Below are 12,820 nucleotides of genomic sequence, written 5' to 3'. Positions count from 1 at the left end.
GTTGCTTCTGTCTCTACGTGGACGCACATGATTTTAGTGTTTTCGCCAGCCCTGGATCTTCGACTCTCAATTCATGACTGGCCTCCACTGGGAAGAAGGAACCAGACGTTTACAGGAGGTGGCAGCTGGGCCCCGGGCAGATCGGGAAGAATGGACATGGCAGTCCCTGAGTCAACAAGGCCAGGGCCTCAATGGCCAGACCTGCCTAATAGGGCAGAGTAGTGGGTGCAAAACGGTGGATTCCAAAGATCTGTTTCTCAGACTCTGCAAATTCGACGTTATTTGGAAAAAGAGTCCTTGCAGATGTAGTTAAGAATCATGAGACGAGACCAACCTGGATTTTCCAGGCGGCCTTAAGTCCAATGATAAATGTCATTACAAGAGACACAGAGAAGACAGCCACATGATGACTGACGCAGAGACCAGGGTGAAGCTGCCTTCAGCCCAGGCACAGCTGGAACCTCCAGAAGCTGGAAGAGGCAGGAAGGATCCTGCCCTGGAGCCCTTGGAGAGAGCATGGCCCTGCCTACACCTTGATTTCAGACTTCCAGAAATCAGGTGTAAGCCCCGCTCCACCCTTGTTAGCTGTGTGGCCTGAGCAGGCCACCCAACCTCTCTGTGCCTCAGCTTTCTCATCTGTAAACTACCCCACAGACTTCCTATGGCGACTGAGGCAACGTGTGTAGCACGTTGTGTAGCAACGTGTGTAGCGTGCTTAACCCATATCTGCTACATAAGTGACAACATTACACATTAATGGAACACTAAGTGTTAAAAATTATTATGTAGGAAGTTCACTGACTGGCCTAGATGCTCGTGGTACACTCTTTGGAAAAAAAAAGAAGCACGTTACTAACTCATGTGTACAGGAATAATTTCACATCTAGCTATTCATTTGTGTGTCTTGTGTTTGTAGAAAAATGTCTGGATGGATAAAAGGCACAATATTAACAATAAGGACGGCAGTATGTGTGCCTCTCTTAGCTATATTTTTCGGAGTTTTCCGTAATGAACACATGATCGTATACCCAAAAAGATGAAGGGCATCCTACTTCTGCATAAAGGCAGGGCTTAATATTTGCTTTTTCATTTTCTTAACCGCAGGGGCAGCGGTAACAAGAACAGTGACTTTTAAAGCTCAGGCCCCAGGACCCACCTCTTGGTGCCATAGTGATGTAGCTGTGCGTTGAAAATCACTGGGCTTTCAGGTTGGTTGGTTGGTTGATCAGTGTTTGGGGGAAGTGCAGGCAGGGGTGACTTCAAAATCGAAGGAGGAATTTGCAACTAACTAGGCGTCATGGATGAGCAGGGGTGACGTAAAGAGAAGCAGCCCATCAAAATGGTTGCTATTGCACCAGGATGACTCCAACAATCATTGCTTTTTAACTGAAATGAGGCCCTTGAGAGGAGGGGTCAAAGGGCCAAGGGAAGGGGCAGTGAGGTCAAGTGTGCACAGTCTGAGTCTAGGATGCGGCCTTGGACCTTCCAGTGAAACCTAAAGGCTGTGGGCAGTTACGCTCAACACGCCACCTTCACCGTGAGTCTGCAAGAAGGCTGCCTGCAGGCCTTTCACGTGAGTCACACAATGTCCGTTCTGAGCAGGGAGTGCTCAGTCACCTAAGAGGACTTGAAAGTGGTTGGCACTTGCAATGAATACTAATGCCAGGTCCGGTGCAAAACGAAGACCAACCCATGAACTTAGGGGAACGTACCGTGACGTCCCAGCATCTTTTGGGGGCTCCACTGCAGAGGCAACGTCAAATGCGCTGAAGGGCTGTTGACGAGTCCCAAGGCTTCCGCCCAACACACCCTAACTTGTATGAAAAGACGGAGGGACATTCCAGAGTGACTGGCTCCGGCAATCCCTGCCCCTGCGGGGCCTGGCTCAGCGGGCCCCCAGGCTGGGGGGCTTTGTATCGTCACTGGCTACTTGTTCAGCACCTCCACTCATTGACGGCAGCCATTCTTCTCAAGGCTGAGAAGTAGCTGGAAACTGCCTGATTCTCAAGGCCCGGATGTGCACAACAGCTGCCCTTTGCCAGCTACATCCTGCGAGTTTCAGAAACCAGAGGGGAATTCAGACACCTGTGGACCCACCAGGCACCCAGGCAGAGGGAATGGAAATACACCCTCCGAGAAGGCTGGGGAGAAGGCCCACGTCTGGGTCATGCACGATGTTTTAAGACAGAGGACAAGGAATGGTCTGGAGTAATCGGGTCACTGCTGGAACTGCAAAGGATGTCTCCTACTGAGTCAACGAGATGGAGTGGGTCAGAACACACCCTGAACAGTCGGGCTGCATGTAACATGCTGTTCCCTGCACATCAGCTGTGACTTCTGGCTCTGTCATACGGTAACAGTTCTTGCAGCTCCGGGGACTGGGGGGAGGACCAACTGAGTTGTCCCATGGGCACAGGGGTTAGGAAGGGCTTTGAGCCCGGCCCGCTACCACCCACATGCAGCTGCTAACAGGGCGGTCAGAAGCGGGAAAGCCAACGCAGGAGAGGAAACTCCGGGTCCAGGATCTACTGGCTGGGGCAGTCCTCATCTAGAGGAAACCGCGCCCGGGATGGGAATCCTTTTCTGGTGGTGTTTTGGAGAGAGCGGAACTACTGACAAGGTAGCAACTTCCTAAGGGGCCTGGCCCCCAACTCCTAGCAAATATAAGACTCCCTTGGGAAGCAAGGGCACACACGAGCCCCCGTCCCTGGGAAGGGGTCAGCAGAGAACGCTGCGAGCTGGGCTCTGACCCTCACTTCACTCGGCCACACCCGCGGCCTCACCGGACACAGGCCAGTCAGCGGAGCCCACACCATGCCCACTGTCACATACCGATGAGACTCAAGTCCCTAACTGTGGATCTTGGCTCTAAGGGGTCCAGAATCACTGGGGCCAGGAAACCAACAACACGGGTTCCCGGGCCCCAGCCCAAAGCCTCTACCCAACAGGTCTGAATTGGACCCACCTTTCCGATGAACGAGTCCAGGTCACTCTGATGCCGTGGTCTGCAGTGACCCTCGAGAAACACCACACTGGGGCCTGCAGCTCAAAGTCAGCCCGCAGGTGCGGCGACAGCACTGCCCAAGTTCACCAGCCACGCAACCTCCCAAGGCCCGCCCAGCCCTGCAGACCCCGAAGGCACAGCCGTCCCCACCATCTGGCAGCCCCCTCAGGCAGACACACAGGGCCCCGGGACGGGCTGGGGGTGCATTCCTGAACTGTGTCAATACACCCGCAATGTCCTCTGTGAAAGAGGCCGCGGGGAAATCAGAATCCTGCATTTCACTTTGGCTTTTCCTGCCTAAATGCCTGCAGAACAAACTTCACCAATATCCCTCACACTTTAGGGAAGTGACAATTGTTTACGAGATACAAGATACTATACTATGAAAACGTTACAGAAATGATTACATGGAACAAGTCTTATAAGTACTTAAAGACTTTATTATATTAGACGAACTGAAATCTATGGAAACACAGTTCCATTGAACACATTCTTTATGCACTATACTTAAAAATATAAAATACAAAACGAATTTAAAGTACTTATATTAAACCAAGTTTTCCTTCTGTTTTTTTGTTTAGCTTTCTTTGACACCATAAAAGAAAGAAAGAAAGAAAACGAACAGAAAGAGTATATTAAAAGAAAACTACTAGGTAGAATTTTTTTAAACTTTTACTTTACCTATCATATTTAATATTTCCAAGACTATTTGGCCACGGAGAATCATACACATCGCACTCAAAGTTGTGTGATCACCAGTCCCCTGAGAGCTAGAGGACCAAACAGAGCACGTCAGGGAGAGGGGGCAGCTGGCGGCACAGCCCCGCACGGTCAGGGAGAGGGGGCAGCTGGCGGCACAGCCCCGCACGCCCTCCAGGCCCTGCCGTCCCCAGAGGCCAGGACGAGGACAAGGTGGCGGGAGGATGGGCCCAGGAAACAGCATCGCTGCCGCTCAGTCAAGGCTGCCTAAAGGTCACGGCCACTCGTGCAGGGCTGGGAGGACCTTCAGACAGACGGAGGAGGGAGTTAGGAAGGAGGATGGTCTTCCCCCCGGACGCTCCGGTACTTGGCCATGTCCTCAGGAAATACTTTAGAGAGTTCTTGAATCAACAGGCTTTTAAATTTCTAAGAAGAAAAATATACACGGTCAAGATATTTTTGCATGTGATCCATCACCCAAGTTAAAGACGATGCCCCACCAGAGCCTCAAACTCAAAAGAGAAACTGGGCTTTCCGTGCACTGTCTGCTCATCTCCCTGGATGCCACACCTGCCAAACCGCAGCAGGAAACTGCTTGCAACTATGCTGCAGGTACATCAGGTACATGGAGAACTACCTGAAAGAGGAATGTTCATTCAAAGACTACTTCTTCCCTCCTGCCTCAAATGACAAGGAGCCCTCTCGCACGGAGCCAGCCACTCAGGTGGAAATGATTAGAGCAAGTGTAACAGGAGTCTTCACGTAATTAAGCAATTATTCATTCAAACCACATCAAACCCATTGTGTGCAAACAGCTCTCGATCAAAGCTTTCAGAGCACCTAGAAACCTGTCTTCTCCAAATACCACGCTCCTTGAGCCTTCGTATCAGCATAACGTTTGTTTTAATCCAATCTTAAAAGCAGCTAAATATCTGCCAGCATCTCAAAACCCTTTCTTATAAGCTGTACAGAAAGGCAGCACCGTGCATATAAACAGAGATGGTCCTTACGTAGGTCAGGAACACATCCTTAAAGGAGGCTACATGCGAACCCTACAGAAAGCATTTAAGACAGAACTCATGCAACTTTAATCACTCAACCCACCAGGCATACAAACTGCACTGTGAGACATTCACAATCTCATGAGAGGAAATGACACCAAGAGGCAACAGAAAGGGGTGCAAACTGAACAAATAGCACGGTCGCTAGTGTCACCGCCGACAGGCCATCTCCAGGCGCAGAGGCAGGGAGGCGAACAGGAGCGCGGGCAGCCGGGAGCACATCGCCCTGCGGCCGCGGCCCAGTTCTTAAGGGGAAGGGCGGGGCTCTTTCTGCCTGTCGTCCCCTGAGCTGGACGATCCGGCTCGCCCGCAGACTGGCCCAAAGGACCCCAGCTGGCTCTCCACCAAAGCGCTATCGTGCCCCAGAGGTGATGCTCCGTTCAAGAGCAACTCAACCCCAAGCTGGCAAAGCAGAAATGAGGCCGGGGGCACCACACTAACCCTCAAAGCAAAGCCACCTCCAGGGCAGGCCACCTGGGATCAGCACAGATCCCTGCAGTCCAGGCAGCGGGAGACGGGCCTGTCACGGCAGTCCCGCCACCACCTCTGTGCCGGCCCCTCGCCTCGCCAGCGCGCCCTCCGCGTGGCCGTCCCCATGAACATCAGACACCGAGCAGGCATCTGTGCCCCTGGGCAGCAGAGGGAACACAACACTCGTGCCCCTTGCATGCTGGAGCTTAGGCTGCAGCAGGGGACACAGGACAGAGACAGAAGGGCCGATCCTGATCAGCCAAGGCTGGTCCGCAAGGCCTCTCGGAGGGGGCGACACGCCGACCAGGGAGGACAGGCAGTGGGCAGAGGACGTGCAGGAGTCCCAGCAGAGGAGACGGCAGGGGAATGGACAGGAAGGAGACAAGGAGACGGGCTGGTGAATTCCAGAAACGCAAATGAGGCCAGCGCTGTTGGGGGCAGGGGGAGAGGCAGGAGGGCTCGCTGTCTGAGGCCAACAGGAAGGGGTGGCACCGCCCACCTAAAGGAAACCCCCCCCCCACACACACACACACCCCGCCCCCGGCCACACGAGAGTCAACGTAGGTAAGAGAACACTCCATATACCATGTTCAAGATGCAGTTTTCTCGATCCCATCAAAACCAAGAAATACAAAGAGCAGGGTCTCTGTGGAGAATAGGGTATACGGTACAAAGGGGTCTGGAGTCTGAAGCTGGAGACGACCACCAGAGAAAGAGAAGTCAAGGAGGATTCAGCAATCCTCTAAACCAAAGACCCACAGTTACAGAAAAAGGCCGAACAGAAGGACTCAGAAAGCAACAAAGGGCAACCTGGAGATACTAAAATCGTAAAAACAGAAACAAGCACGTTAGCCAACAACTAACACCACAAAAATTAACCCAGACTTCTGTAAAAGGGAGGCTAGCCACGTCGCTACGTTTATTATGCTACCACACGGCTTGCTATTTAATTTTATTACCTATTACGCATTTCAGAAATCTCAGCTGTGTAATGTTGTCAAGTAGCTGAAGTTTCACAAAGTCTATGAGCCAGATTTGCTCTGTGAGCATTCCTTGATGTTCTGACATTATCTTCTGTTGACAAGAACCTTACCTTCATTGTGTCAATCTTGCCTTTAACTTGTTCATTTTTAGCCAGAGCCCTCTCCAGGCACTCTTTGGTATAGAGTTGGGGATTTCGACCTTGATCTATGTATCTGGAAACATGAAACATGTCAATTAACATTCATGGCTGATACCTCCTCTCACAGTTTTCTTATGGGGAAAAAACAAAGGTAGCGATCTGTAACCTCACATGGCCCTGTTTAGAAGCTGTGTCCAGGAACCAGGTGAATTAGGATTCCTTCGGTTATACAAGTATAGATGACTTGCACTCGTATTACTTCTAATAATATGAATGACTCATGAAATCAAGTTAACGATCACTTATAAACCAAGCAAGCTTCACAGTCACACCAGTTCACATGTTTAGCACTTGTGTTTTTCGAAAGGTTTCATGGCCAACCACACCTTTTTATCCTCACAACAACCTGTAAGGTCAGGCAGCTCTTGACAAGAGAGAACTAAGCGTGGGCCAGAGCTTCAGGGCTGAGCAATACAGGGAGCCCACCGAGATGCAACCCAGCAGGCCCACCCCGTCCTCTGTAGAGCCGCCTCGGGGCTGCAGGATCGGTGAGGGGAGAGCAGCGAGCACGAGAGTGCTGGCTTTGCCTGTCCTGAGATTAGTTTACCAACTGGAGAGAGGGGGGAATGATACACTACTTTCCTAAAAATACCTAAGTAACTTAAACTTAACAGAGACAGATTCTCTCCAATTATTTCTTAACAGCATAAAACTGTTCTGTGAAATTTTCAACACGTGTCCCCAAAATGTCTTCCTCATCCCAAAGATTTCATTAAGTGTACTGCCTAGATGAATATACACATTTTACCTGCGGAAGGCCACCTGCCTAGTTCTGCACCTTGAAGACCTTCACATCATCCAGCTAAACTGAATTACTCATTACAAAGAAACAAAAACCACCACCACTACACTAAGTCTGATTTATGCATTTTTATGCTTCAGTTAAAAAAAATTATCACTTCAGATTAAAGACACCGTTAGGTTGCTGTTAATGGCATAAAAACTGGCTTTTAATTATGACAGATAGAGAAATACTAATAAATCAAAAGTTCTAGAAATCCCATTTTATTGTGATGTATTTGAAACGATGGAATGAAAAAAGCAACATTCTGGTTAAATCCTAAGCAAAATCCATCCATTTCTGGGGGGCGGGGAAAACCTCAACGGGCCCAAATGTCCTAAATAAACAACCCCTTTCGACAGTGATGTCATTTGGATCGGGCTCTTCTTTGAAGACTCGAGGGTTGACTCCCACTTCTGCCAACTCGCCAACCCCAAGCACCCAGCAGAAGGGCCGAGGTTTACGTTGGTGTCTCTGCTCCAGACGCAGTCGGCGTGCCTGAGAACAGGCCTGGAGACCCTTCTACGTCGGCACAGACTGATGTAGACAGATGTAAGCCAGATCTGACCGACAGCTCAGATCTGCTGCTTGCTGGGCGCTGAGAGGCCACCCCATCCCAAGTCCCCACGTGGGTCTCCGCTGTCCCTGCACCCACCGGCTCCGGCTGTGCTGGCCGAGGCCTCACTGCCCCCGCCTCTTCAGCGGTCTTCCCCATCTGTCTTCCTCTCATTTGCTCCACTTCAGAAGCCAGGAGTAGTTCCTCGGCATCTGTCAATATACTCATCCCACACACTCGTGACCAGAATGGCTCTAATGACGACACTTAAGGAAAGGAAATCAGCCTCCACCTTGCCACACTTCACGAGCAGGAGTCTAGAGCTGCAACACACGCACAAGACAGACCTTCGCTCCCACCTGGGAACATGTGACACCTTGGCCAGCAGGTGAGGACAGAGCTGAGGCTGGGAAAACTGCAGCCTATGTGTCCTGACTTGGTGGCCAGCTGCCGAGCTGTGCTGTAACTGGGACTTTCATCTCTGACCTTTGGGGATGTAAAAAGGTAACTTTTCCTTTTACTGTTCAAGGAACTCTAGTGATTTACATTTGCAGTTTTACTGCAAAAAGCCCCAGAATACTCTTGCTGTTCCAAGCCAGCTCCGGGAGGGAGGCTGCTTGGCCCAGAGAATTGGCCCTGGTCAACACAAGTCCAGGATTTGAAACTAAAATTAGAGCTGTCATATGATCCAGCAATCATCCAAACTCCTGGGCATATACACAGACAAAACTATAATTCAAAAAGATACACGCACCCCTATGTTCACAGCAACACTATTTACAATAGCCAAGACATGGAAACAACCTAAGTGTCCATCCACAGATGAATGGATAAAGAAGATGTGGTGTGTGTATATACATACAATGGAATATTACTCAGCCATAAAAAAGAATGAAATAATGTCATTTGCAGCAACATGGATGGACCTACAGATTGTCATACTAAGTGAAGTCAGAAAGACGAATATCACAAGCTATCACTTATATGTGGAATCTAAAACATGACACAAATGAACATATCAATGAAACAGAAACAGACTCACAGACATAGAGAACAGATTTTGGTTGCCAAGGGGAAGGGGGGTGGGAGAGGGATGGAGTGAGAGTTTGGGGTTAGCAGACGCTAATATAGGATGGACCAACAAGGTCCTACTGTGTAGCACAGGGAACTATATTCAATATCCTGTGATAAACCATAATGGAAAAGAATATATATATGTATAGCCGAATCACTTTGCCGTACAGCAGAAATTAACACAACACTGTAAATCAACTATACTTCAATAAAATTTTTTTTAAAAAGTCCAGAATTTTAGTCTCAGCTCTGACACTGACTAGCTAAACAGCCACTACAGTTACTTACTGGTTCTTTCACCTGTGAAATCAGTGTGATAAAACCTGGATGGATAAAACCTAAAGAGTTTATTTCCTAGAGGCATCTCTAGGCCAGGACTGTGCCCAGGTGCAGGCAACTCTCTCACAGAAAACGGTAAAAAGACTTATCAACATACCTGGCCTAAGAACTTTTTTTTTCAATAGAGCAGATATTATCATCTCCTAGAACCAGCACTGCCAGGGCAGTCTGGGGGATACCAGACCAAATTCGTACTTCTCAGGTTGTTTCTGGCTTTAATTTTTTTTAATTTATAACATAGCTGCATAAGACTTTTTCATTCTCAAGAAAAAAAAGGAATTCATGTGGTTGTCCTTTTATATAAGCAAGATTTTAAGAGCCTAGGATGTTCTTCACATATTTAAAAAGCCTTTATTCACATGTAACTCTTTTTAAACAATACAATACTGAGTTGTTGTTTTTTAATTAATTTATTTATTTTTGGCTGCATTGGGTCTTCGTTGCTGCGCGCGGGCTTTCTCTAGTTGCGGCGAGCGGGGGTTACTCTTCGTTGCGGTGCTCGGGGTTCTCATTGCGGTGGCTTCTCTTGTTGCGGAGCATGGGCTCTAGGCATGTTGGCTCAGTAGTTGTGGCATGTGGGCTCTAGAGCACAGGCTCAGTAGTTGTGGCGCACGGGCTCTAGAGCGCAGGCTCAGTAGTTGTAGCTCACGGGCTCTACAGCGCAGGCTCAGTAGTTGTGGCACACAGGCTTAGGTTGCTCCGCGGCATGTGGTATCTTCCCGGACCAGGGCTCGAACCCATGTCCCCTGCCTTGGCAGGTGGATTCTCAGCCACTGTGCCACCAGGTAAGTCCCTGAGATTTTTTTTTTTTTAATGGTTTAATCCCATGAGAACATAAGCTCCATGACGGCGGGGATTTTTGTCTGTTTTCTTCCCTAACATATACGAAGCACCCAGACCATGCCTGCCACATAGCAGACACTTATATACTGGTAGTTGAGGAAATGATTACAGCAAAACTAAACAATAATTAGAATATCAAGAACACTACTTACTCAAAAACTTCTAAAGGGACAGTAATATCATGAAGTTGCTGTCTGCATTTATCGATATCCTGTAAGCCAGTAACAATAAAATTCCTGAGGGAAAAAGCAAAAATGGGACGTTACGTTAATTGGGACAACGGCACTGAGCACCACCCACATCTGGCCGACCAGGGATCCACACGCGTGTTCCTTGCACAAGCACAGGTTACATGTGGCTCTCAGCTCTTTGGTTAGCTACAGAATTCCGTAAAGCTTTGGCGTTCTATCATATGCTCACCTATCTCCTGATCGTCTTTTTAAACAAGGAATTGCCAATACTGGGGGGCAAGAACCAATAGGAATAAGGGCAGGAGCCTTTGAGAATCTGATGAAAAATACGAGCCTTCTCTCAAAAACATTCACCCTGAGGTGGCGGGGATTTTGTGTGCGGTGTCAGACAACGCCCGGGGTGGGCGACTCCAGTTCAAGCATCCATCCTCAAAGCCTGAGGGAAAGCAAGCCGCGGCTGCCTAGTCTAACTTCAGCTCCCCGCGGGAGCCTTCCTAGATCAGCCGGCTGGTCCCGCAGCACCGGGTACGCAAGGCGGGCTTGCAAACAGGTTGGTGTTTGTGCCCTCCGTACAGCTGTGAGCCCTTCTCCGGAGCATCCGATTTGTATCTGCCTTTTGTTCACTCTAGGGCCGGGCACCGCGGCCAGCACAAGGCTGCTGCCCCAAAAATCACTTCATAAACGTTCTGTGGCCCGTCGCAACCCACCACCGCCCACCATCATCCGATCCTCCCTTCGGGCCTAGGCATCAAGCGGTTTCTGAGCCCTCGCCTTCCCGGGGCCCATTTCACCGCACTGCCACGTGAAGCCCGCCTCCCTTCGGGGGGCAGGGGCGGAACCCCCGGCCGAAGGGGAGAGAGTCCTACGTGCGTAGGGCAAGACTCAGATTCAGAAGCACGCCTCCCCCTGATAGCCCCAGAAACAGAGACTGATAACGTGTCCAAACGCGGCCCCAAGACAAGGTCCCAGCGCGGCAAAGCGGGAAGGAGGCGGGCCTGCAACAGGCGGCAGCGGCCAGCCCGCCTGCGCACAGCCTGGACCGGGAGGGCCCGGGAGGGCCCGGCCCCGAGCAAGGCGGGGAGAGGAGGCGGCTCTCAGCTGGCTCCAGGCTCCCCATCCCGGCTTCCAGGCAGACAGACGCCATCCCGCTGGCGCCGGGGACACGCCGGCGGACTCGGCCGCCACTCACAGCTTCTGGTTGAGGCCGGCCTGGCTGCTGGGCTGGAAGTCGCTGACGATGATGCCGAGCTGCCGGATGTTCTCCACAAACTTCTCCAGGTGCTCCTCCAGGTGGTCGAACTTCTCGGCCATCGCCCAACCGTCAGCACCGCCGCGGGCTCGCTCCTGCCCCGGCGACTCTGGCTTCCGCCGGGGCACGCCACCACTTCCGTTTCCTCTGGGGGGCGGGGAGCGGGAGGGGGGGCCTGGATGGTGGGGCGGGGCGGCGCGGGGCGGCGCGGGGCGGCGCGGGGCGGCGCGGGGCGGCGCGGGGCGGCGCGGGGCGGCGCGGGGCGGCGCGGGGCGGCGCGCCACCGGGGCGTGGTGTGGACCCTGAGGCGGTGTCTGGGGCGGGGCCTGGATCGGAGGCGGGGTTTGAGCGTGGGGCGAGGCGGACGTCAGCTCAGCCTGGCCCTAGTAGCCCTAAGCGGCCCAGGTGAGCGGGCCACGCCAGGTGTTGGTCCTCAGGACTCGCACGCGTGCTCTGAGGGCCACAAAGAGCCCGCAATGGGGACCTGTGGGATCCGGCTCTGCCTTCATTGGCCCTAGGCAAGTTCCCGAGCCTCTGAGCCCTTCCATAAAATCAGGATAATGAGACCCGACAGCTACATGAGGTTAGTTAGAGGAGATAACGCCGGTAAGGCTGAAGCACAGCGGGCAGTACTTGGAAAGAGTAGCTTGACCCATGATGAAAATGACTTTTTTCCCCCGAGTATTCAAATTACAGGTACTTATGGTAAATAATTGCAACAATAAAGAAAAAAATGTAATGAAGAAAGGGGAAAAGACACCTGATATCCTGCCCCCCTGACATGAGCCATCTTTAAGATCTCGGAGACCTTCCCTTCCTCCGCTTCTTTACAGGCAGGTACAACCGCTTGTGGACAAAGGGCTTGGTCAGCTTCTTATTCCACACCAGCGAGCCGCTGTGCAGGGTCCAGCAGGCTTCCTACCTGCTCCTCCGGAAGCTGGCCTCTCCCTTTTGGAGCCACTCAGCCCTTGCCCTGACCCTGAAAGGCAGCTCAAGCTGGGCTTCAGACCCATCACTTTTCCAGTAGTGATTTGCCATCCCCAAAGGGGTGAATTAGCAGCAAGGACAACAACATACGGTGACCTTAGGTCTAGTGTCACAACTGAGGCTTCTAGTGCTAACTGCTGCCACCTCCCACCAGAGGTCTCGGTGCCCTCCATGCGCCATATAAGGCAACGTCTTCACAAATACCCACGTACCTGAAAACACTCAAGTTTGCATGAAGGACCCGATAAGGACAGTCTCCTTGTCCCTCAGTTGGAATCCTTGAGGTCAGCTCTGGCACCCTGACTTCTTTCTTCTGGTATGTAATTAGCACCCACCAACTCTAACTCTTCCTTCTAACCATGTCCCCTCAGCTCTTGCTTCC

At 51.3% G+C, this 12,820-nt stretch overlaps 1 protein-coding gene across 1 annotated transcript; it reads right to left on the bottom strand.

Annotated features, from left to right (window-relative positions):
• Positions 1 to 3,423: 3,423 nt before the first annotated feature.
• Positions 3,424 to 11,575, bottom strand: MED10 (mediator complex subunit 10). Its single transcript, XM_060009685.1, has 4 exons — positions 11,392 to 11,575; positions 10,164 to 10,247; positions 6,329 to 6,431; positions 3,424 to 4,129 (listed from the first exon to the last, which is right to left on the bottom strand). Exons 1-4 carry the CDS (start codon positions 11,511 to 11,513, stop codon positions 4,031 to 4,033), a joined length of 408 nt encoding a protein of 135 aa, XP_059865668.1. The 5' UTR covers positions 11,514 to 11,575; the 3' UTR covers positions 3,424 to 4,030.
• Positions 11,576 to 12,820: the final 1,245 nt, after the last annotated feature.

Source organism: Delphinus delphis, chromosome 3 (assembly GCF_949987515.2).
Source record: "Delphinus delphis chromosome 3, mDelDel1.2, whole genome shotgun sequence".
Classification (NCBI taxonomy): Eukaryota; Metazoa; Chordata; class Mammalia; order Artiodactyla; family Delphinidae; genus Delphinus; species Delphinus delphis.
This window is presented reverse-complemented; position numbering and strand designations above follow the sequence as displayed.

Coding starts and splice junctions, on each gene's coding strand:
- MED10 (XM_060009685.1), bottom strand. CDS start 11,513: ATGGCCGAGAAGTTCGACCACCTGGAGGAGCACCTGGAGAAGTTTGTG. Junction 10,248..11,391: donor GCCGGCCTCAACCAGAAGCT/GTGAGTGGCGGC, acceptor TTTTTCCCTCAG/GAATTTTATTGTTACTGGCT. Junction 6,432..10,163: donor GTCCCTTTAGAAGTTTTTGA/GTAAGTAGTGTT, acceptor TCATGTTTCCAG/ATACATAGATCAAGGTCGAA.